Source organism: Cinclus cinclus, unplaced genomic scaffold (assembly GCF_963662255.1).
Source record: "Cinclus cinclus unplaced genomic scaffold, bCinCin1.1 SCAFFOLD_294, whole genome shotgun sequence".
Lineage (NCBI taxonomy): Eukaryota > Metazoa > Chordata > Aves > Passeriformes > Cinclidae > Cinclus > Cinclus cinclus.
The window spans coordinates 1-26,288 of record NW_026912061.1 but is presented as its reverse complement, the minus strand read 5'-3'; the positions used below and the strand labels follow the sequence as shown (position 1 = coordinate 26,288).

At 54.9% G+C, this 26,288-nt stretch overlaps 2 protein-coding genes and 1 long non-coding RNA gene across 3 annotated transcripts; 1 reads left to right on the top strand and 2 right to left on the bottom strand.

The window, feature by feature from the left end:
* Nucleotides 1-525: 525 nt before the first annotated feature.
* On the bottom strand, nt 526-9,540 carry LOC134057141 (chromodomain-helicase-DNA-binding protein 8-like). Its single transcript, XM_062514166.1, has 7 exons — nt 8,062-9,540; nt 6,949-7,293; nt 5,206-5,585; nt 2,966-3,083; nt 2,644-2,865; nt 701-769; nt 526-582 (listed from the first exon to the last, which is right to left on the bottom strand). The coding sequence occupies exons 1-7, from the start codon at nt 8,665-8,667 to the stop codon at nt 526-528; spliced, it is 1,797 nt and encodes a 598-aa protein (XP_062370150.1). The 5' UTR covers nt 8,668-9,540.
* A 1-nt stretch (nt 9,541) lies between these two features.
* On the bottom strand, nt 9,542-16,651 carry LOC134057142 (uncharacterized). The gene is made up of 3 exons (XR_009934260.1): nt 16,600-16,651; nt 15,617-15,677; nt 9,542-9,720 (listed from the first exon to the last, which is right to left on the bottom strand). It is a non-coding gene; the product is annotated as an uncharacterized LOC134057142 (long non-coding RNA).
* A 315-nt stretch (nt 16,652-16,966) lies between these two features.
* On the top strand, nt 16,967-25,598 carry LOC134057143 (TOX high mobility group box family member 4-like; the record flags this gene model as incomplete). The annotated part of the gene is made up of 5 exons (XM_062514167.1): nt 16,967-16,988; nt 17,892-17,960; nt 21,661-21,927; nt 23,280-23,576; nt 25,260-25,598. Coding segments are annotated over exons 1-5 (978 nt in total), but the record flags the coding sequence as incomplete, so codon positions are not given.
* Nucleotides 25,599-26,288: the final 690 nt, after the last annotated feature.

Below are 26,288 nucleotides of genomic sequence, written 5' to 3'. Positions count from 1 at the left end.
CCCAGTGACCCCCCGGTGACCCCAGTGACCCCAGTGACCCCCGAGTGACCCCAGTGACCCCAGTGACCCCTGAGTGACCCCAGTGACCCCCCGGTGACCCCAGTGACCCCTGAGTGACCCCAGTGACCCCCGGTGACCCCAGTGACCCCTGAGTGACCCCAGTGACCCCCCAGTGACCCCAGTGACCTCTCGGTGACCCCCCGGTGACCCCAGTGACCCCCCGGTGACCCCAGTGACCCCTGAGTGACCCCAGTGACCCCCCAGTGACCCCAGTGACCCCCCAGTGACCCCAGTGACCCCCCGGTGACCCCAGTGACCCCCCAGTGACCCCAGTGACCCCCCAGTGACTCCAGTGACCCCCCAGTGACCCCAGTGACCCCTGAGTGACCCCAGTGACCCCCAGTGACCCCAGTGACCCCTGAGTGACCCCAGTGACCCCCCAGTGACCCCCAGTGACCCCTGAGTGACCCCAGTGACCCCCCAGTGACCCCAGTGACCCCCCAGTGACCCCCCAGTGACCACTCACTAGTTTTTGTACTTGACGAAGAACTCCTCGGACTCCACCACCTGTCCTGAGGGCAGCTGAGCAGGAGGAGGAGGAGGAGGGTGAGGAAGGCCAGGTGACCACGCCCCCCCCCCAGGTGACCACACCCTCCCCCGGGTGACCACGCCCCCCCCCCCAGGTGAGCGTTGGCCTCACCTCCTTCTTGACCACCCGCATGGACAGCACTTTGTCCACGATGGCCGCGTCTTCCTCGCTCGGGTTCTCCTGGGGAGGAAGAGGAGGAGGAGGAAGGTGAGGAGGAGGAAGGTGAGGATGAAGGCCGGGGGGATGGGAAAGGGGAGGAAGATGAGGATGATGAAGGTGAGGATGAAGGCCAGAGGGATGAAGAAGGTGAGGAAGATGAGGATGGAGAAGGTGAGGATGAAGGCCAGAGGGATGGGAAAGGGGAGGAAGATGAGGATGGAGAAGGTGAGGATGATGAAGGTGAGGATGATGAAGGTGAGGATGAAGGCCAGAGGGATGAAGAAGGCGAGGAAGATGAGGATGGAGGAGGTGAGGGAGATGACGAAGACGACGATGAACAGGAGGAAGGTCACAAGGATGGAGGAGGTGACGAAGATGAAGACGGGGACGAAGACCACGGGAAACGGGGAAGACGATGAAGACGAGAACGAAAGGCACAGGCGCGAGGAAGGCGAGGAAGACGAGGATGAAAGTCACAAGGACGGGCAACGTGACGAAGACGAGGGTGATGAAGATCACAGGGGATTAAAATGATGGAGATCACAGGTCTGGGAGAAGGTGATGAAGACCAAGACGATGAAGGCCACGGGGAGTTTAGAGGGACGATGAAGATCGCAGACACGGGAGGAGCCGATGAAGATGAGGATGACGACGGAAACGACAGGGAATTAAGATGATGAAGACGAAGGTCACAGGTATGGGACAAGCAGGTGAAAAATAAGACGAAGACGAACAAAACGAGGATGACGAGGACGATGAAGCTCACAGAGACTTCACAGGACGAGGAAGACGAACGTTGACGAAGACGAAGAAGATGAAGAAGATGAAAAGGAAAATAAAGATGGAAGTCACAGATACAGGGGAAGTTAACAAAAGTGAAGATGATGAAGATGATGAAGGTCACGGATACAGGAGAAGTTAACGAAAGTGAAGATGATGAAGATGATGAAGGTCACAGACACAGGAGAAGTTAACGAAAGTGAAGATGATGAAGATGATGAAGGTCACGGATACAGGGGAAGTTAACGAAAGTGAAGATGATGAAGATGATGAAGGTCACGGATACAGGGGAAGTTAACGAAGGTGAAGATGATGAAGATGATGAAGGTCACGGATACAGGGGAAGTTAACGAAAGTGAAGATGATGAAGATGATGAAGGTCACGGATACAGGAGAAGTTAACGAAGGTGAAGATGATGAAGATGATGAAGGTCACAGACACAGGGGAAGTTAACGAAAGTGAAGATGATGAAGATGATGAAGGTCACGGATACAGGGGAAGTTAACGAAAGTGAAGATGATGAAGATGATGAAGGTCACAGACACAGGAGAAGTTAACGAAAGTGAAGATGATGAAGATGATGAAGGTCACGGATACAGGGGAAGTTAACGAAAGTGAAGATGATGAAGATGATGAAGGTCACAGATACAGGAGAAGTTAACGAAGGTGAAGATGATGAAGATGATGAAGGTCACGGATACAGGGGAAGTTAACGAAAGTGAAGATGATGAAGATGATGAAGGTCACGGATACAGGAGAAGTTAACGAAAGTGAAGATGATGAAGATGATGAAGGTCACGGATACAGGGGAAGTTAACGAAAGTGAAGATGATGAAGATGATGAAGGTCACAGATACAGGAGAAGTTAACGAAGGTGAAGATGATGAAGATGAAAAAGGTGAAGATGATGATGAAGATGATGATGAAGATGAAGGCGATAGACACGGGAGCGGCTGACGAAAGCGAGGATGATGATGAAGATGATGAAGATGAAGATGAAGATGATGAAGATGATGAAGATGAAGACGACAGACACGGGAGCGGCTGACGAAAGCCGAGACCGAGACGACGACGAGGAGCCAAGAGGAAGAGGAAGCCGACGAAGGCCACCCACCACGAAGAACTGCACGGAGGGCAGCGCGTCTCCGTCCGGCTCGGCCGGGGCCGGCTGCGGCCGCTCCGGCCCCCTCCCCTCCCCCGCCTCCGGCCCCTGGCCGGCGTCCGGCCGTGCCGGCCCCGTCACGTCCAGCTCCTCCTCCTCCTCGTCGTCCGTGATCTTGATGTCCAGGTCCTCCGTGTACTTCTTCCTCTTCACCTGTCGGTTCGACCGCCGCTTCTGGGGGGGGAGGGGGGGGAGGGCCCCGCGTGAGACGGCGGAACCTGGTGGGGGGGGGGGGAGGGGAGGCCGAGCCCACCTGTCCCGGCCGGGCGCTCACCTGGACGCCGGCGCCGTCGTCGTCGCGCCGCGGGGACGGGGCCGGGAGCGCCTCCGAGTCCGAGTTGTCCGAGCTGGCGTTGCGCTTGCGCTTCTTGCCCACCACGGGGGTGATGGTGCTGGGGAGTGACCGCGGTGAGCGGTGACCGGAGTGACCACTGAGCGGTGACCGGTGACCAGTGACCACTGAGCGGTGACCACTGAGCGGTGACCGGTGACCGGTGACCGGAGTGACCACTGAGCGGTGACCGGTGACCGGTGACCGGAGTGACCGCGGTGAGCGGTGACCGGAGTGACCACTGAGCGGTGACCGGTGACCAGTGACCGGAGTGACCACTGAGCGGTGACCGGTGACCAGTGACCGGAGTGACCACTGAGCAGTGACCGGAGTGACCACTGAGCGGTGACCGGTGACCAGTGACCACTGAGCAGTGACCACTGAGCGGTGACCACTGAGCGGTGACCACTGAGCGGTGACCGGTGACCGGAGTGACCACTGAGCAGTGACCACTGAGCGGTGACCACTGAGCGGTGACCGGTGACCAGTGACCACTGAGCGGTGACCACTGAGCGGTGACCGGTGACCGGTGACCGGAGTGACCACTGAGCGGTGACCGGAGTGACCACTGAGCGGTGACCGGAGTGACCACTGAGCGGTGACCGGTGACCGGAGTGACCACTGAGCGGTGACCGGTGACCAGTGACCGGAGTGACCGGTGACCGGTGACCGGAGTGACCACTGAGCGGTGACCGGTGACCGGTGACCGGAGTGACCACTGAGCGGTGACCGGTGACCGGTGACCGGAGTGACCACTGAGCGGTGACCGGTGACCAGTGACCGGAGTGACCACTGAGCGGTGACCGGAGTGACCACTGAGCAGTGACCGGAGTGACCACTGAGCGGTGACCACTGAGCGGTGACCACTGAGCGGTGACCAGTGACCGGAGTGACCACTGAGCAGTAACCGGAGTGACCACTGAGCAGTAACCGGAGTGACCACTGAGCGGTGACCGGAGTGACCACTGAGCGGTGACCGGTGACCAGTGACCAGTGAGCACTGAACAGTGACCACTGAGCGGTGACCACTGAGCGGTGACCACTGAGCGGTGACCGGTGACCGGTGACCGGAGTGACCACTGAGCGGTGACCGGTGACTGCAGTAACCAGTGACCAGTGACTGCAGTGACCAGTGACCAGTGACCGGTGACCACAGTGACCAACGACTGCAGTAACCAGTGACCAGTGACTGCAGTGACCAGTGACCAGTGACCGGTGACCACAGTGACCAACGACTGCAGTAACCAGTGACCAGTGACTGCAGTGACCAGTGACCAGTGACTGCAGTGACCAGTGACCGGTGATTGCAGTAACCAGTGACCACTGACCAGTGACCAGTGACCGCAGTGACCAGTGACCGCAGCGGCCGGTGACTGGAGTGACCGCTGACCGGTGACGGCAGTAACCACTGACCACTGACCAGTGACTGGAGTGACCACTGACCACTGACCAGTGACCGGTGACTGCAGTAACCACTGACCACTGACCAGTGACTGGAGTGACCACTGACCACTGACCAGTGACCGGTGACTGTGGTAACCAGTGACCAGTGACTGCAGTGACCAGTGACCAGTGACCGCAGTGACCAACGACTGCAGTAACCAGTGACCACTGACCACTGACCAGTGACCGGTGACTGCAGTAACCAGTGACCAGTGACTGCAGTGACCACTAAACATTGACCACTGACCATTGACCAGCGACTGCAGTAACCAGTGACCACTGACCAGTGACCGGTGACTGCAGTGACCAGTGACCGGTGACTGCAGTGACCAGTGACCAGTGACTGCAGTGACCAGTGACCACTGACCAGTGACCACTGACCAGTGACTGCAGTGACCAGTGACCGGTGACCGCAGTGACCAACGACTGCAGTAACCAGTGACCAGTGACTGCAGTGACCACTAAACGTTGACCACTGACCATTGACCAGCGACCGCAGTAACCAGCGACTGCAGTAACCAGTGACCACTGACCACTGACCAGTGACCGGTGACTGCGGTAACCAGTGACCAGTGACTGCAGTGACCACTAAACATTGACCACTGACCATTGACCAGTGACCGCAGCAGCCGGTGACTGCAGCGACCTCCGACCACGGCGACCGCGGCGACCTCCGACCACGGCGACCGCCCACCCTTGCTGACCGCCGCCCTCCCTGCCCCGCCCTCGCCCCGTCTCACCTGGCCTTGCCTCTCCCCTTGCTCTTCCCTCCCTGTCCCTTGCCCCTCCTCGTCCTCTCCTCCTTGCCGCCGCCGCCGCCGCCGCGCTCCCCTCCGGCCGCCTTGCGCCGCCGCTTGCGGTCGCCCTCGTCCTCGGGCCGCACGCTGGGCAGCTCGTCCTCGTTGAGCACGCGGGGGATGTTCTGCTCGCCGCGGGCTCGCGCGCGGGCGATGGCCTCGGCCACGATCCTGTTGGCCTTCTCCTGCTTCTTCTGGTGCTCCAGCCTGCGGCTCTCGTCCGACGCCCCGCGCCCGGCCGGAGCCGCCGCGCTCGCCTCGGCGCCGCTCAGCACCTTGACCACCGAGAGCCCGGCCGAGGAGGCGCCCGACGAGGAGCCGGCCTGAGGGGGAGCGGGGTGGGGGTCAGGGAGGGGAGTGACCGGGGCTGGGGGGGGGATGGGGGGTTGGGGGGAGGGGGGGAGCGACCGCCGGGTTTGAGTGACCGTCGAGGTCGCGGCTGGGGGAGCGCCACGGGACGGTGACCGCCAAAGCCAGAAGGGAGTGACCACAACTACCCCCAAACCTGAGTGACCACAACTACCCCCAAACCTGAGTGACCACAACTACCCCCAAACCTCAGTGACCACCCCCAAACCTGAGTGACCACAACTACCCCCAAACCTGAGTGACCACCCCCAAACCTCAGTGACCACCCCCAAACATGAGTGACCACCACCCCCAAACCTGAGTGACCACCCCAAACCTGAGTGACCACGCCCCCAAACCTGAGTGACCACCACCCCAAACCTGAGTGACCACCCCCAAACCTGAGTGACCACAACTACCCCCAAACCTGAGTGACCACCCCAAACCTGAGTGACCACCCCCCCAAACCTGAGTGACCACCACCCCAAACCTGAGTGACCACCACCCCAAACCTGAGTGACCACGCCCCCAAACCTGAGTGACCACCACCCCAAACCTGAGTGACCACCCCCCCAAACCTGAGTGACCACCACCCCAAACCTGAGTGACCACCCCAAACCTGAGTGACCACCCCCAAACCTGAGTGACCACCCCCAAACCTGAGTGACCACCCCCCCAAACCTGAGTGACCACCACCCCAAACCTGAGTGACCACCCCAAACCTGAGTGACCACCCCCAAACCTGAGTGACCACCACCCCAAACCTGAGTGACCACCCCCCCAAACCTGAGTGACCACCACCCCAAACCTGAGTGACCACCCCAAACCTGAGTGACCACCCCCAAACCTGAGTGACCACCCCCAAACCTGAGTGACCACCACCCCAAACCTGAGTGACCACCCCCAAACCTGAGTGACCACCCCCCCAAACCTGAGTGACCACAACTACCCCCAAACCTGAGTGACCACCACCCCAAACCTGAGTGACCACCCCCCCAAACCTGAGTGACCACAACTACCCCCAAACCTGAGTGACCACAACTACCCCCAAACCTGAGTGACCACCCCAAACCTGAGTGACCACCACCCCAAACCTGAGTGACCACCCCCAAACCTGAGTGACCACCCCCAAACCTGAGTGACCACCACCCCAAACCTGAGTGACCACCCCCAAACCTGAGTGACCACCCCCAAACCTGAGTGACCACCCCCAAACCTGAGTGACCCCCACCCCCGAGTGACCCCCACCCCCGAGTGACCACCACCTGCCCACCACCCCCCCCCCCCACCCACCACGCCCCCGAGCGGCCACGCCCACCCTCCCCTCCCCCGCCTCACCTGCGGCTGCAGCACCACCTTGAGCGGCACCGTCAGCCTCTGCCCGGCCCCTCCCACCACCTGAGGCACCTGCGCCACGCCCACCGGCCCCGCCGCACCGGGCTGGACCAACTGGATCTTCTGGGGCGGGCCGGGCTGGGCTCCGGGCGGCTGCACCTGCAGCTGGATGGTCACCACCTTGGCCGGAGCTCCGGGCGCGGCCTTGGCGGCGCCGCCGCCCCCCGAGCCGGCCCCCTGCACCAGCAGCTTGCCCGGCAGCGTGCCCAGCACCACGTGGCGCTGGCCCGGCGCCGCGGCCGAGCCGGCCGGCTGCTGCAGCACCAGGGTGATGCGCTTGGACTCGCCCTGCGGGGACGCGGAGCGGGTTAGAGCTCGCCCGTATCCCAAAATAACCTCACCTGAGCCGGCCCCCCCGCCCGCCTCCCGGAAACGTCACCTGGGCCTCGGCTGTCTGTGCCTCACCTCGCCCGTCTATCCCGAAACTCACCTGGGTGATGCGGTTGGGCTCGCCCTGGGGTACGTGGGAAGGGCGAGGTGGGGGGGGGGGGGGGCACACCTCACCTGGCACCTGAGAACATCACCTGGACCTCACCTGTCCCCAAGCAAGCCTCACCTGTCCCTCCTAAACCTCACCTGCCGCCCCCCAAGCTCTTCCAAGCCCCGCCCACAAATCTCACCTGTCCCCCACCCCTCACCTGTCCCCACCCCCCTCACCTGTCCCCACCCCCCTCACCTGTCCCCACCTCCCCTCACCTGTCCCCACCCCCTCACCTGTCCCCACCCCCTCACCTGTTCCCACCTCCCCTCATCTGTCCCCTCCCCCACCTCCCTCACCTGTCCCCACCTCCCCTCACCTGTCCCCACCCCCCTCACCTGTCCCCACCTCCCCTCACCTGTCCCCACTCCCACCTGTGCCCACCCCCCACCTGTCCCCACCCCCCCTCCTGTCCCCACCTCCCCTCACCTGTCCCCACCTCCCCTCACCTGTCCCCACCCCCTCTCACCTGTCCCCTCCCCCACCTCCCACCTGTCCCCACCTCCCCTCACCTGTCCCCACCCCCTCTCACCTGTCCCCTCCCCCACCTCCCACCTGTCCCCTCCCCCAGCCCTCACCTGTGCAGGTGCCAGGCTCAGTCCAGGTTTCAGGGGGGTCCCGGCGCTGCCCCCCCCTGCCTTCAGGGGCTGCAGCAGCAGCTGCTTCACCTGCCGCCCCACCTGGGCCACGCCCCCTTTGGCCACGCCCCCAGGCTGGACCACACCCCCAGGCTGGGCCACGCCCCCCGCCCTCATTTGGGTGGCGGGGGGAGGGGCGGGGGGAGCCCCCAAAACTTTGGCCAAGGTGACTTTACCTCCGTTGGGCGTGGCGGGGGCGGGGCCTCCGTGGGGCGGGGGAGGGGCTTTGAGGATGACAATTTTGGGGGGAGGAGGGGGAGGAGGGGGAGGGGCGGAGACCCCCATGAAAGGATTTCCCTGACTCAGCACTTCCGGGTCGGGCGGGGGAGGGGCGGGCTGGGGGGGAGGGTTGGGTGGGGGGGTCGGGGGAGGGTCCTGAGGTGGGGGAGGGGACAGGTGAGGCACACCTGAGAGCCCCAAAGCTTCGGCCAGGGGGTCGCCGGCGCCGGCGGGGGGAGGGGCGGGAGGGGCCACCAGGTCCTCGGGGAGGGGGTCCAGCCCAAAAAGGTTGGGGTCGTCAAAAAGGTCCATGATGGGGTCGGCCATGGTGGGGGGAGGGGCCGACCCCGGAATTTGGGGAGGGGTGCTGGGAGAGTTTGACCCCTAAAAGTGGGGATCTCGACCCCCCCCAAAAAAATAAAAAAAAAAAAAAAAAATAATGGGAATTCAGGGCGTCCTGACCCGAAAAAATGGAAAATTTGGGGGGGGGAGGGGGGGGGTCTGAGTCAAAAAATGGAAAATTTGGGGGGGGGTCTGAGTCAAAAAATGGAAAATTTGGGGGTCCTGGCACCAAAAATGGGAAATTTAGGGGGGTCCGACCCAAAAAAATGGAGAATTTAGGGGGGTCTGACTCAAAAAAATGGGAAATTTAGGGGGGTCTGAGTCAAAAAATGGAAAATTTGGGGGGGTCTGAGTCAAAAAATGGAAAATTTGGGGGTCCTGGCACCAAAAATGGGAAATTTAGGGGGGTCCTGACCCAAAAAAATGGAGAATTTAGGGGGGTCTGACTCAAAAAAATGGGAAATTTAGGGGGGTCTGACCCAAAAAAATGGGAAATTTAGGGGGGTCTGAGTCAAAAAATGGGAAATTTAGGGGGGTCTGACTCAAAAAAATGGGAAATTTAGGGGGGTCTGACCCAAAAAAATGGGAAATTTGGGGGGGTCCTGACCCAAAAAAAGGGAAATCCTGGGGGTCCTGGGAGTCCACAACCCCAAAATTTGGGAGGTCCTGACCCCAAAATGGGAAAACTTGGGGGGTGCTGACCCTAAATTAAAGGAAAATTTAAGGGGTCCTGACGCCCAAAAATGGAAAGTTTGGGGTGATGTCACCACAAAAATGGGAATTTAGGGGGTCCTGACCCAAAAAAAAGGGAATTTAGGGGGTCCTGGGGGTCCCCAACCCTGAAATTTGAGGGGTCCTGGGAAGGGTTTGGGAGGGGGGGGGGGTCTTGGGAGGAATTTGGGGGTCCCCAACCCCAAAATTTGGGGGGGGGGGGGGGCTGGGGAGTCCCTGGGGTTTTGGGGGGATTTTTTTTTTGGGGGGGGTTTGGGGATTTTTTTGGGGGGCTCTTGTCAGGCTGGGGGGGTCCGGAGCTCCAGGCTGTGGGGAGAGAAAAAAAGGGGAAGGGTCAAAGGGACCCCAAACGTGACCCCAAAAACCCCGAAGTGACCACCCCCAAATTTCAGATTTTCCACCCAAAAAAAATATATTAAAAAAAAAATAAAATAAATCTCCGTGGGGAAAAAGGGAGACCCCAAAACTGGGGGGAACTGGGGGGAACTGGGGGCCCCAGTAAGGGGGAACTGGGTGGAACTGGGGGTCCCAGTAAGGGGGAACTGGGGGGAACTGGGGGCCCCAGTAAGGGGGGAGTGGGGGGAACTGGGGGTCCCAGTAAGGGGGAACTGGGGGGAACTGGGGGTCCCAGTAAGGGGGGAACTGGGGGTCCCAGTAAGGGGGAACTGGGGGGAACTGGGGGCCCCAGTAAGGGGGGAGTGGGGGGAACTGGGGGCCCCAGTAAGGGGGGAGTGGGGGGAACTGGGGGTCCCAGTAAGGGGGAACTGGGGGCCCCAGTAATGGGGGAACTGGGGGGAACTGGGGGCCCCAGTAAGAAGGAACTGAGGATCCCAGTAAGGGTAACTGGAATCCGTTAGGTGGACACCAGTAAAGGGGAACTGAGATAACTGGGACCCCAATCCAGCACAAACTGGGACCCCAAAAAGGGGTAACTGGGACGCCAGTATGGGCCGAACTGGGACCTCAATTTGGGGATAACTGGGACTCCAATATGGATCAAACTGGGACTCCAGTCTGAGGTAACTGGGACCCCAATCTGGGGTAACTGGGACCCCAATCCAGCTCAAACTGGGACCCCAATCTGGGTGTTACTGGGACCCCAATCTGGGTGTTACTGGGACCCCAATCAGAGGTAACTGGGACCCCAATCTGGGTTTTACTGGCAGCCCAATGCAGCTCAAACTGGGACCCCAGTCTGGGGTAACTGGGACCCCAATCCAGCTCAAACTGGGACCCCAAGCTGAGGTAACTGGGACCCCAATCTGGGTGTTACTGGGACCCCAATCTGTGGTAACTGGGACCTGAGTGCAGCTCAAACTGGGACCCCAATCTGAGGTAACTGGGACCTGAGTGCAGCTCAAACTGGGACCCCAATCTGGGTGTTACTGGGACCCCAATCTGAGGTAACTGGGACCCCAATCTGAGGTAACTGGGACCCCAATCTGAGGTAACTGGAACCTCAGTGCAGCTCAAACTGGGACCCCAATCTGGGTGTTACTGGGACCCCAATCTGAGGTAACTGGGACCCCAATCTGAGGTAACTGGAACCTCAGTGCAGCTCAAACTGGGACCCCAATCTGTGGTAACTGGGACCCCAATGAAGCTCAAACAGGGACCCCAATCTGTGGTAACTGGGACCCCAATCCAGCTCAAACTGGGACCCCAATCTGTGGTAACTGGGACCTCAGTGCAGCTCAAACTGAGACCCCAATCTGGGTATTACTGGGACCCCAATCTGTGGTAACTGGGACCCCAATCTGTGGTAACTGGGACCCCAATCTGTGGTAACTGGGACCTCAGTGCAGCTCAAACTGGGACCCCAATCTGAGGTAACTGGGACCTCAGTGCAGCTCAAACTGGGACCCCAATTTGGGTGTTACTGGGACCCCAATCCAGCTCAAACTGGGACCCCAATCTGAGGTAACTGGGACCCCAATCCAGCTCAAACTGGGACCCCAATCTGAGGTAACTGGGACCCCAATCCAGCTCAAACTGGGACCCCAATCTGAGGTAACTGGGACCCCAATGGAGCTCACCCAAATCCCGACCTGGAAGTGACCGGGACCCTCCTGAGGGCCGATCTCTTCTCCCCCCCCCCCCCCCCCCCCCGGCCCCTCACGACCCTTCCGCCCGCCCCTCCCCCTCCCCTTTCCCGCCTTACCTGTCCGGCCGTGCGCCGGGGGGGGGGGGAGGGGAAGGGGGGAGGGGAAAGGGGAGGGGGGGGGGGGGAAGGGAAATACGCGGAAGCCCCTCGGTTTTCCGCGGTATTTCGGGGGGGGAGGTCGGGGGCGTTTTTCCCCACACGAATTAATTTTTTGTTTGTTTGTTTAATTTGAGGGGGGGGGGGGGGGTGGGAGCCAATCTCCCCTGAGGGAAGGCGGGGGAGGGGCGGGGGGGGGGGGGGGAGGAGGCGCCGCTCGTGGGGCCCCCCCCGCGCGCGCGCGCCGAGGCCGGGGCGCCCTCACGGAGAGGCTGCGGCGCAACGCAACGCGCTAGGCCCCGCCCCCTCCTCCTGCCCCGCCCCTCCGCCGCGCTCCCCATTGGCCCGGGCCCGCCAGAGCCGCGAGCTGATTGGCCGAGCCGCGACCGGCAAGGTGCGTTGCGCACGCCCACCCGGAAGCGGCTCCTCCCCCTCCCCCACGGGGAGGGGTCCTTCGCTCGGGGGTGTCCGCGGCGCTGCCGGAGCGCGCGGGGCAGGCGGCGCCGGGGGCGGCCGCGCGCAGCCGCCATCTTGTCTCGCTGAGGGGGCTCCGGGGTCCTTCCCCCTCAGCGAGGGGGAAAAAAAAAAATAATAATAAAAAAAAAAAAAAAAGGCGTAAATCCGCCGGATTTGAGCCGCCCCCCCCCCCCCCCCCCAAAAAAAAAAAAAAAAAAAAAAAAGCGCCGCGAGCGGTGGGAAACGCCGGGAACTGCCCGGATTGGCCGCGCACCGCCCGGACCCGGCTGCGAAAAAAGGAGCGGCGGCATCGCCAAAATCGAGGCCGGGTTCGGTGCGAGCCGCGGAACTGGGAGAAAACTCGGCAAAATTGGGCAAAAAAGGGCTCGGAATGGCGGGGGCTGGGGGGGGGGCTCTCAGAACTCGGGGTTTGGGGGGAAAAAAGGCCCAAGAGCGGTGTGGAAATGCCCCAAAATCGCAGCGAATGGCCCCAAAAAGCCCCTCAGAAATCGGGGTTCGGTTCCCGGGGGGCTCAAAGGGAACTTGAAAGGGAAAAAAACGGAATTAAAAGGGAACGCTAGGAGGCCAAAAAAAAAAAAAGAAAAAGAAAAAAAAAAAAGAAATCACCCGAGTCCTCCAAAATGGACAGAGCGGTCGCAAAGCGGGGTTTGGAAAGTGCCGAAGAGGATAAAAACAGAATTAAAAAAAGAGTGCAGGGCTGAGAAATGCGAGCCCAAAAAGGCACTAAGAGATCCCAAAAGGGATTTGAAAGGTCCAAAACCGGCACTGAACGGTCCCAAAACTGATAAAAATAACGTCAAAAAGGCAAAAAAGTGGCAGGAGTTGTTCCTAAAACCACCCCAAATCCCCTTGAATTGTTTCTTTTTCAGCAGCGAGACGAAGGAAAAGTTCTCAAAATTCCCCAGGTTTTGGGAAGCGTGGTTCCAAATCCTGCTTTTTTCTTGAATTCAAAATTCAGGTTTTAACAGCAAAAAGTGAAAAAAAAAAAACCAAAAAAAAAAACCCTCCCCAAATGTTTCACTTTTGTCATTAAAAAAAAAAAGTTGAAAAAAAGAATAAAATAAAAAAAAAAAAATCTCAATTTATCATTTTTCGAGGGATCCGGGAGCAAAACCCGCCCAAAAAAAAAAAAAATCCAAAAAAAAAGTTCCTCAAAAAAAAAAAAGAAGACAAAAAAAAAAAAAGTTCTAAATTCACATTTTTGGGGATTTTTTGCTGAGTTACCAAAATACCACAAATTACCCGAAATCGAAGCAAATTTACACTGAAATAGCAGTGGAAAAGTTGTGCTGGAATTGTATTTAAAGTTCTGATTTTTGTTAAAAGGGGGAGTTCAGCTGAACGAATGAAAACTGATTTAAGTTCAATCATGAACGGAATTAAAAACGGAATTTGGGCGGGGGGGGGGGAAGAAAAAAAGCTGAATTTTGGTGTTGAAATGCTGGGATTTGGGATCCAAGAGTGGAATTTTGGGGAGGAAAAATGGAAATTTGGGATCCAGGGTTGGGATTTGGGGTTGGAAAAATGGAAATTTGGGAGCCAAGAGTGGAATTTGGGGTTGCAAAAATGGAAATTTGGGATCCAGGGTTGGGATTTGGGGTTGGATAAATGGAAATTTGGGATCCAAGAGTGGAATTTGGGGTGGAAAAATGGAAATTTGGGGTCCAGGGTTGGGATTTGGGGTTGGAAAAATGGAAATTTGGGATCCAAGAGTGGAATTTGGGGTTGGAAAAAAGGAAATTTGGGATCCAAGAGTGGAATTTGGGGTTGGAAAAATGGAAATTTGGGATCCAAGAGTGGAATTTGGGGAGGAAAAAAGGAAATTTGGGATCCAAGAGTGGAATTTGGGGTTGGAAAAATGGAAATTTGGGATCCAGGAGTGGAATTTGGGGTTGGAAAAAAGGAAATTTGGGATCCAGGAGTGGAATTTGGGGTTGCAAAAATGGAAATTTGGGATCCTAGAGTGGAATTTGGGATTGGATAAAAGGAAATTTGGGATCCAGGAGTGGAATTTGGGGTTGCAAAAATGGAAATTTGGGATCCAAGAGTGGAATTTGGGGTTGGATAAAAGGAAATTTGGGATCCAGGGTTGGGATTTGGGGTTGGAAAAATGGAAATTTGGGAGCCAAGAGTGGAATTTGGGGTGGAAAAATGGAAATTTGGGATCCAGGGTTGGGATTTGGGGTTGGAAAAATGGAAATTTGGGATCCAAGAGTGGAATTTGGGGTTGGATAAAAGGAAATTTGGGATCCAGGAGTGGAATTTGGGTTGGAAAAATGGAAATTTGGGATCCAGAGTTGGAATTTTGGGATGGAAAAAAGGAAATTTGGGATCCAGGAGTGGAATTTGGGGTTGGAAAAATGGAAATTTGGGATCCAAGAGTGGAATTTGGGGTTGGAAAAAAGGAAATTTGGGATCCAAGAGTGGAATTTGGGGAGGAAAAAAGGAAATTTGGGATCCAAGAGTGGAATTTGGGTTGGAAAAATGGAAATTTGGGATCCAGGGTTGGAATTTTGGGATGGAAAAAAGGAAATTTGGGATCCAGGAATGGAATTTGGGGTTGGAAAAATGGAAATTTGGGATCCCGAGCTGGAATTTGGGGTTGCTAAAATGGAAATTTGGGATTCAAGAGTGGAATTTGGGGTTGGATAAAAGGAAATTTGGGATCCAGGGTTGGAATTTTGGGATGGAAAAAAGGAAATTTGGGATCCAGGGTTGGGATTTGGGGTTGGAAAAAAGGAAATTTGGGATCCTAGAGTGGAATTTGGGATTGGATAAAAGGAAATTTGGGATCCAAGTGTGGAATTTGGGTTGGAAAAATGGAAATTTGGGATCCAGGGTTGGAATTTTGGGATGGAAAAAAGGAAATTTGGGATCCAGGGTTGGGATTTGGGGTTGGAAAAAAGGAAATTTGGGATCCTAGAGTGGAATTTGGGATTGGATAAAAGGAAATTTGGGATCCAAGTGTGGAATTTGGGGTTGGAAAAATGGAAATTTGGGATCCAAGAGTGGAATTTGGGGTTGGAAAGAAGGAAATTTGGGATCCAAAGGCTGAAATTTGGGGTTGGAAAAATGGAAATTTGGGATCCAAGAGTGGAATTTGGGATTGGATAGAAGGAAATTTGGGATCCAAGAGTGGAATTTGGGTTGGAAAAATGGAAATTTGGGATCCAGGGTTGGAATTTTGGGATGGAAAAAAGGAAATTTGGGATCCAGGGTTGGGATTTGGGGTTGGAAAAAAGGAAATTTGGGATCCTAGAGTGGAATTTGGGGTTGGAAAAATGGAAATTTGGGATCCAGGAGTGGAATTTGGGGTTGGATAAAAGGAAATTTGGGATCCAGGAGTGGAATTTTGGGATGGAAAAAAGGAAATTTGGGGTCCAGGGTTGGGATTTGTGGTTGGAAAAATGGAAATTTGGGATCCTAGAGTGGAATTTGGGGTTGGATAAAAGGAAATTTGGGATCCAGGAGTGGAATTTTGGGGCGCCATTGCTCTGGGCCACCATTTTGAACCCCAACACTCACCTCAGATTGGTTCCGCCCGCGATGATGTCACCGCGCTCGGGCCAATGGGGAGCACAGAGTCCTGAAAGGAGGCGGGGCTTAGTGAATTGTGGGCGGGGCTTCCTCAGTGACCCCCAAAATCTGCTGATTTCACCCCAAAATCCCCATTTCACCTCAAACCTCCCGATTTCACCCCAAAACCTCCTGATTTCACCCCAAAAAATATAATCTCCATTTTAACCCTGAAATTCCCTGGTTTCACCCCCAAAACCTCCCGATTTCCCCCAAAAAAATCCCTTTCAGAAAACCCCCAACCCTCCTGATTTCAACCCAAGATCTCCTGATTTTCCCCCAAATCCCCTCTGGGACTCTTCGAAACTTCCAGACTTCCCCCAGCCCCTCCCTAAATCTGCCCCAAAACCTCCAGATTTCCCCCAAAACCTCCTAAAACTTCCCGTTCTCCCCAAAATCTCCACCCAGCGAGACCCCAAACCTCCCGATTTCCCCCCAAATCTCACCCAAAACCTCCTAAAACTTCCTGATCTCCCCAAAATCTCCACCCAGCGAGACCCCAAACCTTCCTTATTTCCCTCAAATCCTCCCGATTTTCACCCCAGATCCTCCCGAGTCTCCTCCAAATCCCACCCCCAGACGCCCCCAAACCTCCCGATTTCCCCCCAAAACCTCCCCAAACCCCCTCATTTTTTCACCCTTTGCCCCCCAGCCCCCTCACATTTCCCCTCCTGCCCCTCACGAATCCCCCCCCCCCCCCACCCCCCCGGACAAATCCTCTCCAATTCCGGCCCCCCCCCCCCGCGCCTCCCACACCCCCGCGCACCCTGCGGGGCCCCCCCCCGCCCCCAAATTTCCCCGAATTCTCCCGAATCTCCCCCAAATCTGCCCCGCACCCCTCCCCCCCCCATGCCCCCCTCACGGCCCCCCCCTCCCCCCCCCTCGCCCCCCCCGCCCCGCCCCCCCCCCGCCCGTCGCCGCCGATGACGCACCGCCCGCGCCGCGCGCGCCCGCCGCTGGCGCACCGCCCCTTCCGGCGGCGCTCCGCCCCTTCTCTATGGTTCCTCCCCATATCCTCTCTAGGGGCTCCTCCCTTCCACTTCCGGTGCCGCTCTAGCTCGGTCCTCCAGCGCCTCTCCGCTGCTCTTCACCCTCACCGCACCGCTCGAAACGCGCCGAAACCTCTGAGAGCACCCCAAAGTGTCCCTCTCGCCTCTCTCCGGGGGGTTTCGCTGAGCCTGTTACCCCGTAACCCTCCCTCCCCGTGGTTTCGTCTCTATGGTAACGGCAGCGGAAGTGGCGGCGTGAGGGAGGGGCGGGGCTTCCGGTTCGGCGCGCGGTGCCCGCTGGGTGGGGGGGGGGAAGTGGCGGCGCGATGGAGGTGAGGGGGGGGAGGGCGAGCGTGAGGGGAAAAGTGGGAAAAAATGGGGAAAAAAACGGGAAAAAACGGGTCTGGGGGTGGGCTGGGGTGAGGGGGGCGAGCCTGAGGTGGAAAATGGGCGGCCTTGGGGAGGTTCGGACGAGGGGGGCGAGCGGGAGGGGAAAGGGGAGGAAAAAGGGGGAGCGTGAGGGGAAAATGGGGAGAAAAAGGGGGAGGGGGAAGGGCGGGAAGGAGTTTGTGGTTGTGTAGGGGGAGGGGGCGAGCGTGAGGCGAAGGGGGAGGAAAAATGGGGAGAAAAGGGCAGAAAATGGGGGGGAAAAGGGGCCTGGTGTGAGGGGAAAGGGGGAAAAAATGGGAAATGTGGTGAGAGGGGGTGAGGGCGGGGAAGTGTGAGGGGGAAAAAGGTGTAAAAATGAGGGGGAAATGGGGCAAAAAAGGGGTGAGGGCGGGGAAGTGTGAGGGGAATAAAGGGGGAGAAAAAAGAGGGGAAATAGGGGAAAAAAGAGGGGGAAAAGAGGGAAACTGGGGAAAAATGGGGAGAAGAAGGGAAATTGGGGGGAAAATGGGGAAAAGAGGGGAAATTGGGGGGAAAATGGGGAATAAATGGGGGCAAAGGAGAATGAGGAGAAAATGGGTAAAAATGAGAATAACGAGGGGAAAAAGGGTGAAAATGGTGAAAAAGGAGAAAGAAACGGGAGAAGAATGGGGAAAACGGGTGCAAAAATGGGGAGAAATGGGGGGGGAAAAAGGGGGAAAATGGGAAAAAATTGCGGGGGGAAATGGATAGAAAAACGGGGGGAAATGGGGAAAAAATGGGGGGAAAATAGGGAAAGAAATGTGGGGTTAAAAAAGGGGGCAAAGTGCAAGAAGGGGAAGGTTGGGGGTGACTCGTGGGTTTGACAGTTCCCCGGAGGCAGCGACAATTACCTGGCGATCACCGGAGCCGCGCATCCCTTCCTGAGCGGGGCCGAGGTGAGGGACGGCACGGGGACAAGCCCCAGAAATCCAGAAACCCCAAAAAGCCAGAAATCCCAAATGCCAGAAATCCCAGAAATCCCAAATGCCAGAAACCCCAATGCCAGAAACCCCAAAAATCGAGAAATCCAAAATGCCAGAAACCACAAATGCCAGAAACCCCAAAAATCCAGAAACCCCAAAAATCCAGAAATCCCAAATGCCAGAAACCCCAAAAATCCAGAAATCCAAAATGCCAGAAACCCCAAAAATCGAGAAACCCCAGAAATCCAGAAACCCCAATGCCAGAAACCCCAAAAAGCCAGAAATCCCAAATGCCAGAAACCCCAATGCCAGAAACCCAAAAATCCAGAAACCCCAAAAATCCAGAAACCCCAAAAATCCAGAAATCCAAAATGCCAGAAACCCCAAAAATCCAAAAATCCCAAATGCCAGAAACCCCAAAAATCCAGAAATCCCAAAATCAAAAACCCCAAAACTCCAAAAAAATCCAAAATTCCCAAAACCCCAAGAAATCCCAAAATCCCAAAACCCGAAAAAATCCCAAAATCCCAAAAAATCCAGAAACCCCAAAAATCCCAAACCCCCAAAAAATCCCAAAACCCCAAAAAATCCAAAAATCCCAAAACCCCAAAAATCCCAAAACCCCCAAAAATCCAAAAACCCCAAAAATCCCAAAACCCCCAAAAATCCAAAAATCCCAAACCCCCAAAATCCCAAAACCCCAAAAAATCCCAAACCCCCAAAAATCCCAAACCCCCAAAAATCCCAAAACCCCCAAAAAATCCAAAAATCCCAAAAACCCCCAAAAAATCCCACCGGGGTCCAAAAGGGGATTTGGGGTGAAATAATTGTTTGGTTTTTTTTTTTCCCCTAAAAAAGGCAATTTTGGGTAAAAAAACCAAAAAAGGGAATTTTTTTATCTGCGGAAAAAGCGACTTTGGGTTAAATTAATTAATTTTTTTTTTTCCCAAATTTTGTGCCAAAATAATTTTTTTTTTTTCTCAGAAAAAGCCGTTTTTGGGTAAAGGGGTTGGGGTTGGGGTTTTTTTTGGTTTTTGTGCCAGAAAATTAAAAAAAAAACTGATTTTGAGGGGAAAATTTGGGATTTTGGGGTAAAAAGATGGGATTTATCCAAGAAAGAGGCGATTTTGGGGTAAAAAAAGCTGATTTTGGGGTAAAAAAAAACAGATTTTGGGGTAAAAAAACCCCAATTTTGGGGTAAAACAGATTTTGGGGTAAAAAAACCCCAATTTTGGGGTAAAAAACTCTGATTTTGGGGGTAAAAAAATCCAATTTTGGGGTAAAAAAAAGCTGATTTTGGGGTTAAAAAACCCCCGATTTGGGGGTAAAAAAAGCAGATTTTGAGGTAAACTCTGATTTTGGAGTAAAAAAAATTTAATTTCGGGGTAAAAAAAGCAGGTTTTGGGGTAAAAAAAGCAGATTTTGGGGCAAAACCCCCCGATTTTGGGGTAAAAAAAGCTGATTTTGGGATAAAAAAAAGCAGATTTTGGAATAAAAAAACCCCGATTTTAGGCTGTAAAAAAGCAGATTTTGGGGTAAAAACCCCTGAATTTGGGATAAATGATTGGGATTTGCCCCCGAAGGCGCCGATTTTGGGGTAAAAACCCCAAATTTGGGATAAATGATTGGGATTTCTCCCCGAAGGCTCCGATTTTGGGGTAAAAACCCCCAAATTTGGGATAAATGATTGGGATTTTTTCCTAAAGGAGCCGATTTTGGGGTAAAAACCCCCAAATTTGGGATAAATGATTGGGATTTGCCCCCGAAGGCTCCGATTTTGGGGTAAAAACCCCCAAATTTGGGATAAACGATTGGGATTTGCCCCCGAAGGCCCCGATTTTGGGGTAAAAACCCCCAAATTTGGGATGAATGATTGGGATTTTTTCCTAAAGGAGCCGATTTTGGGGTAAAAACCCCCAAATTTGGGATAAATGATTGGGATTTGCCCCCGAAGGCTCCGATTTTGGGGTAAAAACCCCCAAATTTGGGATAAACGATTGGGATTTGCCCCCGAAGGCCCCGATTTTGGGGTAAAACCCCCAAATTTGGGATGAATGATTGGGATTTTTTCCTAAAGGAGCCGATTTTGGGGTAAAACCCCCAAATTTGGGATGAATGATTGGGATTTTTTCCTAAAGGAGCCGATTTTGGGGTAAAAACCCCCGAATTTGGGATAAATGATTGGGATTTTTTCCTAAAGGAGCCGATTTTGGGGTAAAAACCCCCAAATTTGGGATAAATGATTGGGATTTGCCCCCGAAGGCTCCGATTTTGGGGTAAAATCCCCCAAATTTGGGATAAATGATTGGGATTTTTTCCTAAAGGAGCCGATTTTGGGGTAAAAACCCCAAATTTGGGATAAATGATTGGCATCTCCCCCCGAAGTCGCCGATTTTGGGGTAAAAACCCCCAAATTTGGGATAAATGATTGGGATTTTTTCCTAAAGGAGCCGATTTTGGGGTAAAAACCCCCAAATTTGGGATAAATGATTGGGATTTGCCCCCGAAGGCTCCGATTTTGGGGTAAAAACCCCCAAATTTGGGATAAATGATTGGGATTTTTTCCTAAAGGAGCCGATTTTGGGGTAAAAACCCCCAAATTTGGGATAAATGATTGGGATTTGCCCCGAAGGCCCCGATTTTGGGGTAAAATCCCCCAAATCTGGAATAAATGATTGGGATTTGCCCCCGAAGGCTCCAATTTTGGGGTAAAAACCCCAAATTTGGGATAAATGATTGGGATTTTTTCCTAAAGGAGCCGATTTTGGGGTAAAAACCCCCAAATTTGGGATAAATGATTGGGATTTGCCCCCGAAGGCGCCGATTTTGGGGTAAAAACCCCCAAATTTGGGATAAACGATTGGGATTTTTTCCTAAAGGAGCCGATTTTGGGGTAAAAACCCCCAAATTTGGGATAAATGATTGGGATTTTTTCCTAAAGGAGCCGATTTTGGGATAAAAACCCCCAAATTTGGGATAAATGATTGGGATTTGCCCCCGAAGGCCTCGATTTTGGGGTAAAAACCCCCAAATTTGGGATAAATGATTGGGATTTTTTCCTAAAGGAGCCGATTTTGGGGTAAAAACCCCCAAATTTGGGATAAATGATTGGGATTTCTCCCTGAAGGCCCCGATTTTGGGGTAAAAACCCCAAATTTGGGATAAATGATTGGGATTTCTCCCCGAAGGCTCCGATTTTGGGGTAAAAACCCCCAAATTTGGGATAAATGATTTGGATTTCTCCCCAAAGGCCCCGATTTTGGGGTAAAACCCCCCAAATTTGGGATAAATGATTGGGATTTCTCCCCGAAGGCCCCGATTTTGGGGTAAAAACCCCCAAATTTGGGATAAACGATTGGGATTTCTCCCCGAAGGCCCCGATTTTGGGGTAAAACCCCCCAAATTTGGGATAAACGATTTGGATTTCTCCCCGAAGGCCCCGATTTTGGGGTAAAAACCCCCAAATTTGGGATAAATGATTGGGATTTTTTCCTAAAGGAGCCGATTTTGGGGTAAAAACCCCCAAATTTGGGATAAACGATTGGGATTTCTCCCCGAAGGCCCCGATTTTGGGGTAAAACCCCCCAAATTTGGGATAAACGATCGCCGTCTCCCCCCGAATTCGCCCTACCTGTGCCACCTTTGCCCCTCTCACCTGCCCCTCTCCCCCCAGACGTTCCACACCCCCAGCCTGGGCGACGAAGAGTTCGAGATCCCCCCGATCCCGCTGGACTCCGACCCTTCCCTGGCCGTGGTCGGAGCCTTCGAGGACCTGGCCGAGCCCGGCCCCCCTGCCCAGCCCCCCTTCGCCCCGGCCCCCTACGGCCTGGAGCTGCCCGTGGGGGTGGGCGTAGGGGTGGGGCTGGCCCCGCCCGTGGGCGTAGGGGTGGGGCTGGCCCCGCCCGGCATCATGGAGCAACCTGGGGGGCTCCTCAACATGGTAAGGGGGAGGTGGGGGGAGGGGGGGTTGAAACCCCCCCCCAAAAAAAAAAAAATTGGGGTGAATGGAACTGAAAAAAATTGGGGGGGGGGGGGTTCATCCCTAGAGTTTTTGGGGGGGGGGGGGGTTAAGATCAGAATTGGGGAGAGGGGGGGGGCTCAACCCCAAAAAAAGGGGGGGATTGAACCCCCCCCCAAAAAAATTGGGGTGAATGGAACTGAAAAAAATTGGGGGGGGGGGTTCAACCCCAAAAAAAGGGGGGGATTGAACCCCCCCAAAAAAAATTGGGGTGAATGGAACTGAAAAAAATTGGGAAATTTCATCCTTAGAGTTTGGGGGGTTAAGAATTGGGTAAGGGGGGGTTTTCAACCCCAAAAATGGGGGGGATTTAACCCAAAAATTGGGAAATTTCATCCCTAGAGTTTGGGGGGTTAAGAATTGGGTAAGGGGGGGTTTTCAACCCCAAAAAAGGGGGGGATTTAACCCAAAAATTGGGAAATTTCATCCCTAGAGTTTGGGCGGTTAAGAATTGGGGCTGGGGGTTTTCAACCCCAAAAAAGGGGGGGATTTAACCCAAAAATTGGGAAATTTCATCCCTAGAGTTTGGGGGGGCGGGGGGGGGGGGGGGTTCAACCCCAAAAATGGGGGGGATTGAAGTGAAAAATTGGGAAATTTCAACCCCAAAAATGGGAGGGATTGAAGTGAAAAATTGGGAAATTTCAACCCAAAAATTGGGTGGAGGGGGTTCAACCCCAAAATTGGGGGGGATTTAACCCAAAAATTTGGAAATTTCAATCCCAAAAATTGGGGGGGAATTGAACCGAAAAATTTGGAAATTTCAACCCCAAAAATTGGGGGGGATTGAACCGAAAAATTGGGAAATTTCAACCCCAAAGTTTGTGGGGAGGGGGTTTCAACCCCAAAATTGGGGGGGATTTAACCCAAAAACTTGGAAATTTCAACCCCAAAAATTGGGGGGGAATTGAACTGAAAAATTGGGAAATTTCAACCCCAAAAATTGGGGGGAGGGGGTTTCAACCCCAAAAATTGACGGGTTTATCTCATCAACGTGGTAACGGGGGGGGGGAGGGGGGTCTGGGGTTAACCCCAAAATTTGGGGGGGGTGGGGGAGGGGAGGGGTTAACCCCAGAATTGGGAAATTTGACCCCAAACTGAGGGAGAGAGGAGGAGGGGGGCGGGGCAGGGGTGTATAATCCTAAAATTGGGGGAATTGAACCCCAAAATCGGCGAGGATTTAAACCCCGGAGCTGGGGAAGGGAAGCGGGGGGAGAAGGAGGTTTCGGGGTGAATTTGTGTGGGTTTTTTTTTTTTTTTTTTTGGGGTTCCCCCAGGAGCTGGAGTCGCCCATGGGCTCGCAGTTTAACCCCTCGGCTCCCGTGGCCATCGAGGTGCCCCTGGGGGCCCTGAGTCCAGCGGCGCTGCTGGGCGGGGCTTCGGCTTTGACCACGCCCCTCACCACCATCGACCAATCGGAGCTGAGTTCTCAGCTGGGGCTGGGTTTAGGCGGCGCTTCGGCCACGCCTCCCGGCCCCGCCCGGGCCACGCCCAGCCCCGAGCGCGCGATCTCCTCGCCCGGCCCCTCCCCCAGCGGGTCCCTGCAGGAGGAGGAGATGGAGGAGTTCCGCAGGGTGAGCGGGGACAACCCATAATAACCCCGGAAACATCCCGTAGTAACCTTGAAACATCCCATAGTAACCCCGAAACATCCCATAGTAACCCTGAAACATCCCATAGTAACCCAAAACCAGCCCATAGTAACCCTGAAACAGCCCATAGTAACCCAAAAACATCCCATAGTAACCCCGAAACAGCCCATAGTAACCCCGAAACATCCCATAGTAACCCTGAAACATCCCATAGTAACCCCAGAACAGCCCATAGTAACCCCAAAACATCCCATAGTAACCCCAAAACATCCCATAGTAACCCTGAAACATCCCATAGTAACCCCGAAACAGCCCATAGTAACCCAAAAACATCCCATAGTAACCCAAAAACATCCCATAGTAACCCCGAAACATCCCATAGTAACCCCTAAACATCCCATAGTAACCCCGAAACAGCCCATAGTAACCCTGAAACAGCCCATAGTAACCCCAGAACAGCCCATAGTAACCCCGCAACAGCCCATAGTAACCCTGAAACATCCCATAGTAACCCTGAAACATCCCATAGTAACCCTGAAACATCCCATAGTAACCCAAAAACATCCCATAGTAACCCCAAAACATCCCATAGTAACCCCGAAACAGCCCATAGTAACCCCAAAACATCCCATAGTAACCCTGAAACATCCCATAATAACCCAGAATGGTCCACCCCAAAATCCTCCCAAAATCCCCTCAGTCCACTCCATCAATCCCACCCAAAATCCCAAAAAATCCTCCCCAAATCTCCCCAAAATCCCCCCAAATCCCCTCAATCCCCCTCAATCCCCCCAAATCCCCCCAAAATCCCCCCCAAATCCCCTCAAATCCCCCCTCAATCCCCCCAAATCCCCCCAAAATCCCCCCCCAAATCTCCCCCAAATCCCCTCAAATCCACCCAAAATCCCCCAAATCTCCCCAAATCCCCCTCAACTCCCCAAATCCCCTCAAATCCCCCTCAATCCCCCCAAAATCCCCCCTCAATCTCCCCAAATCCCCCTCAACTCCCCAAATCCCCCCAAATCCCCCCAAAATCCCCCCCAAAATCTCCCCTCAAATCCCCCCAAAATCCCTCCAAAATCCCCCAAATCTCCCCAAATCCCCCTCAACTCCTCAAATGCCCCTCAAATCCCCCCTCAATCCCCCCAAAATCCCCCCAAAATCCCCCCCAAAATCTCCCCCAAATCCCCTCAAATCCCCCTCAATCCCCCCAAAATCCCCCCAAAATCCCCCCTCAATCTCCCCAAATCCCCCTCAACTCCCCAAATCCCCTCAAATCCCCCTCAATCCCCCCAAATTCCCCCAAAATCCCCCCTCAATCTCCCCAAATCCCCCCCAAATCTCCCCCAAATCCCCTCAAATCCCCCCAAAATCCCCCCCAAAATCTCCCCCAAATCCCCTCAAATCCCCCCCAAATCCCCCAAATCTCCCCAAATCCCCCTCAACTCCCCAAATGCCCCTCAAATCCCCCCTCAATCCCCCCAAATCCCCCCCAAATCCCCTCAAATCCCCCCAAAATCCCCCAAATCTCCCCCAAATCCCCTCAAATCCCCCCAAATCCCCCCAAATCCCCCCAAATCCCCCCAAATCCCCTCAAATCCCCCAAAAACCCCCCTCAATCTCCCCCAAAATCCCCAACCCCTGTCCCCATTCCCCCCTCCCCAGCCTCCCGCGGCCGCTCCCTCCCCTCCGCCGAGCTCCGCGACCGCGGCCCTGACCACGACGCCGACCGCGCCGCCGACCCCCGCGCCGCCGACCCCCGCGCCGCCGACCCCCGCGCCGCCGACCGGCGCCTCCTCCGAGCCCCCGCGCCGCCCCAAACCCCCCAAAAAATCCAAGAAGAAGAAAGACCCCAACGAGCCGCAGAAACCGGTGTCGGCCTACGCTCTGTTCTTCAGGGACACGCAGGCGGCCATCAAGGGCCAGAACCCCAACGCCACCTTCGGGGAGGTGTCCAAGATCGTGGCCTCCATGTGGGACTCGCTGGGGGAGGAGCAGAAACAGGTGAGGAAATGGGGTGGGGGGGGGGGACAGTGGGGGGGAAATGGGGGGGGGAAATGGGGGGAAGATGGGGGGAAATGGGGGGAAAAAGGGAAATGGGGGAAAAAACGGGGAGGAAAATGGGGGGAAATGGGGGAAACGGGGAAAAAATGGGGGAAACGGGGAAAAAATGGGGGGAAAAAGGGGAAAAAATGGGGGAAAGATGGGGGAAAATGGGAGAAAAACGGGGGGAAACGGGGAAAAAGGGGAAAAAATGGGGGAAACGGGGAAAAAATGGGGGGAAACAGGGAAAAAGGGGAAAAAACGGGGGAAAAAATGGGGAAAACAGGGGAAAAATGGGGGAAAACGGGGAGGAAAATGGGGGGAAAAAGGGGAAAAAACGGGGGAAAAAAAGGGGAAAAAATGGGGGGAAAATGGGGGAAAACGGGAAAAAATGGGGGAAAAACGGGGAGGAAAATGGGGGGGAAAATGGGGAAAAAGGGGAAAAAACGGGGGATAAAATGGGGGAAAACGGTGGAAAATGGGGGAAAAACGGGGAAAAAATGGGGGGAAACGGGGAAAAAATGGGGAAAGATTGGGAAAATGGGGGGAAAAACAGGGGAAAATGGGGGAAAGATGGGGGAAAATTGGGAAAAAGGGGGAAAAATGGGGGAAAAAAACGGGGGAAAACGGGGAAAATGGGGAAAAAGGGGA

Coding starts and splice junctions, on each gene's coding strand:
- LOC134057141 (XM_062514166.1), bottom strand. CDS start 8,667: ATGGCCGACCCCATCATGGACCTTTTTGACGACCCCAACCTTTTTGGG. Junction 3,084..5,205: donor AAGGGGAGAGGCAAGGCCAG/GTGAGACGGGGC, acceptor GTCACTCCCCAG/CACCATCACCCCCGTGGTGG. Junction 770..2,643: donor CCTCCGTGCAGTTCTTCGTG/GTGGGTGGCCTT, acceptor CTTCCTCCCCAG/GAGAACCCGAGCGAGGAAGA.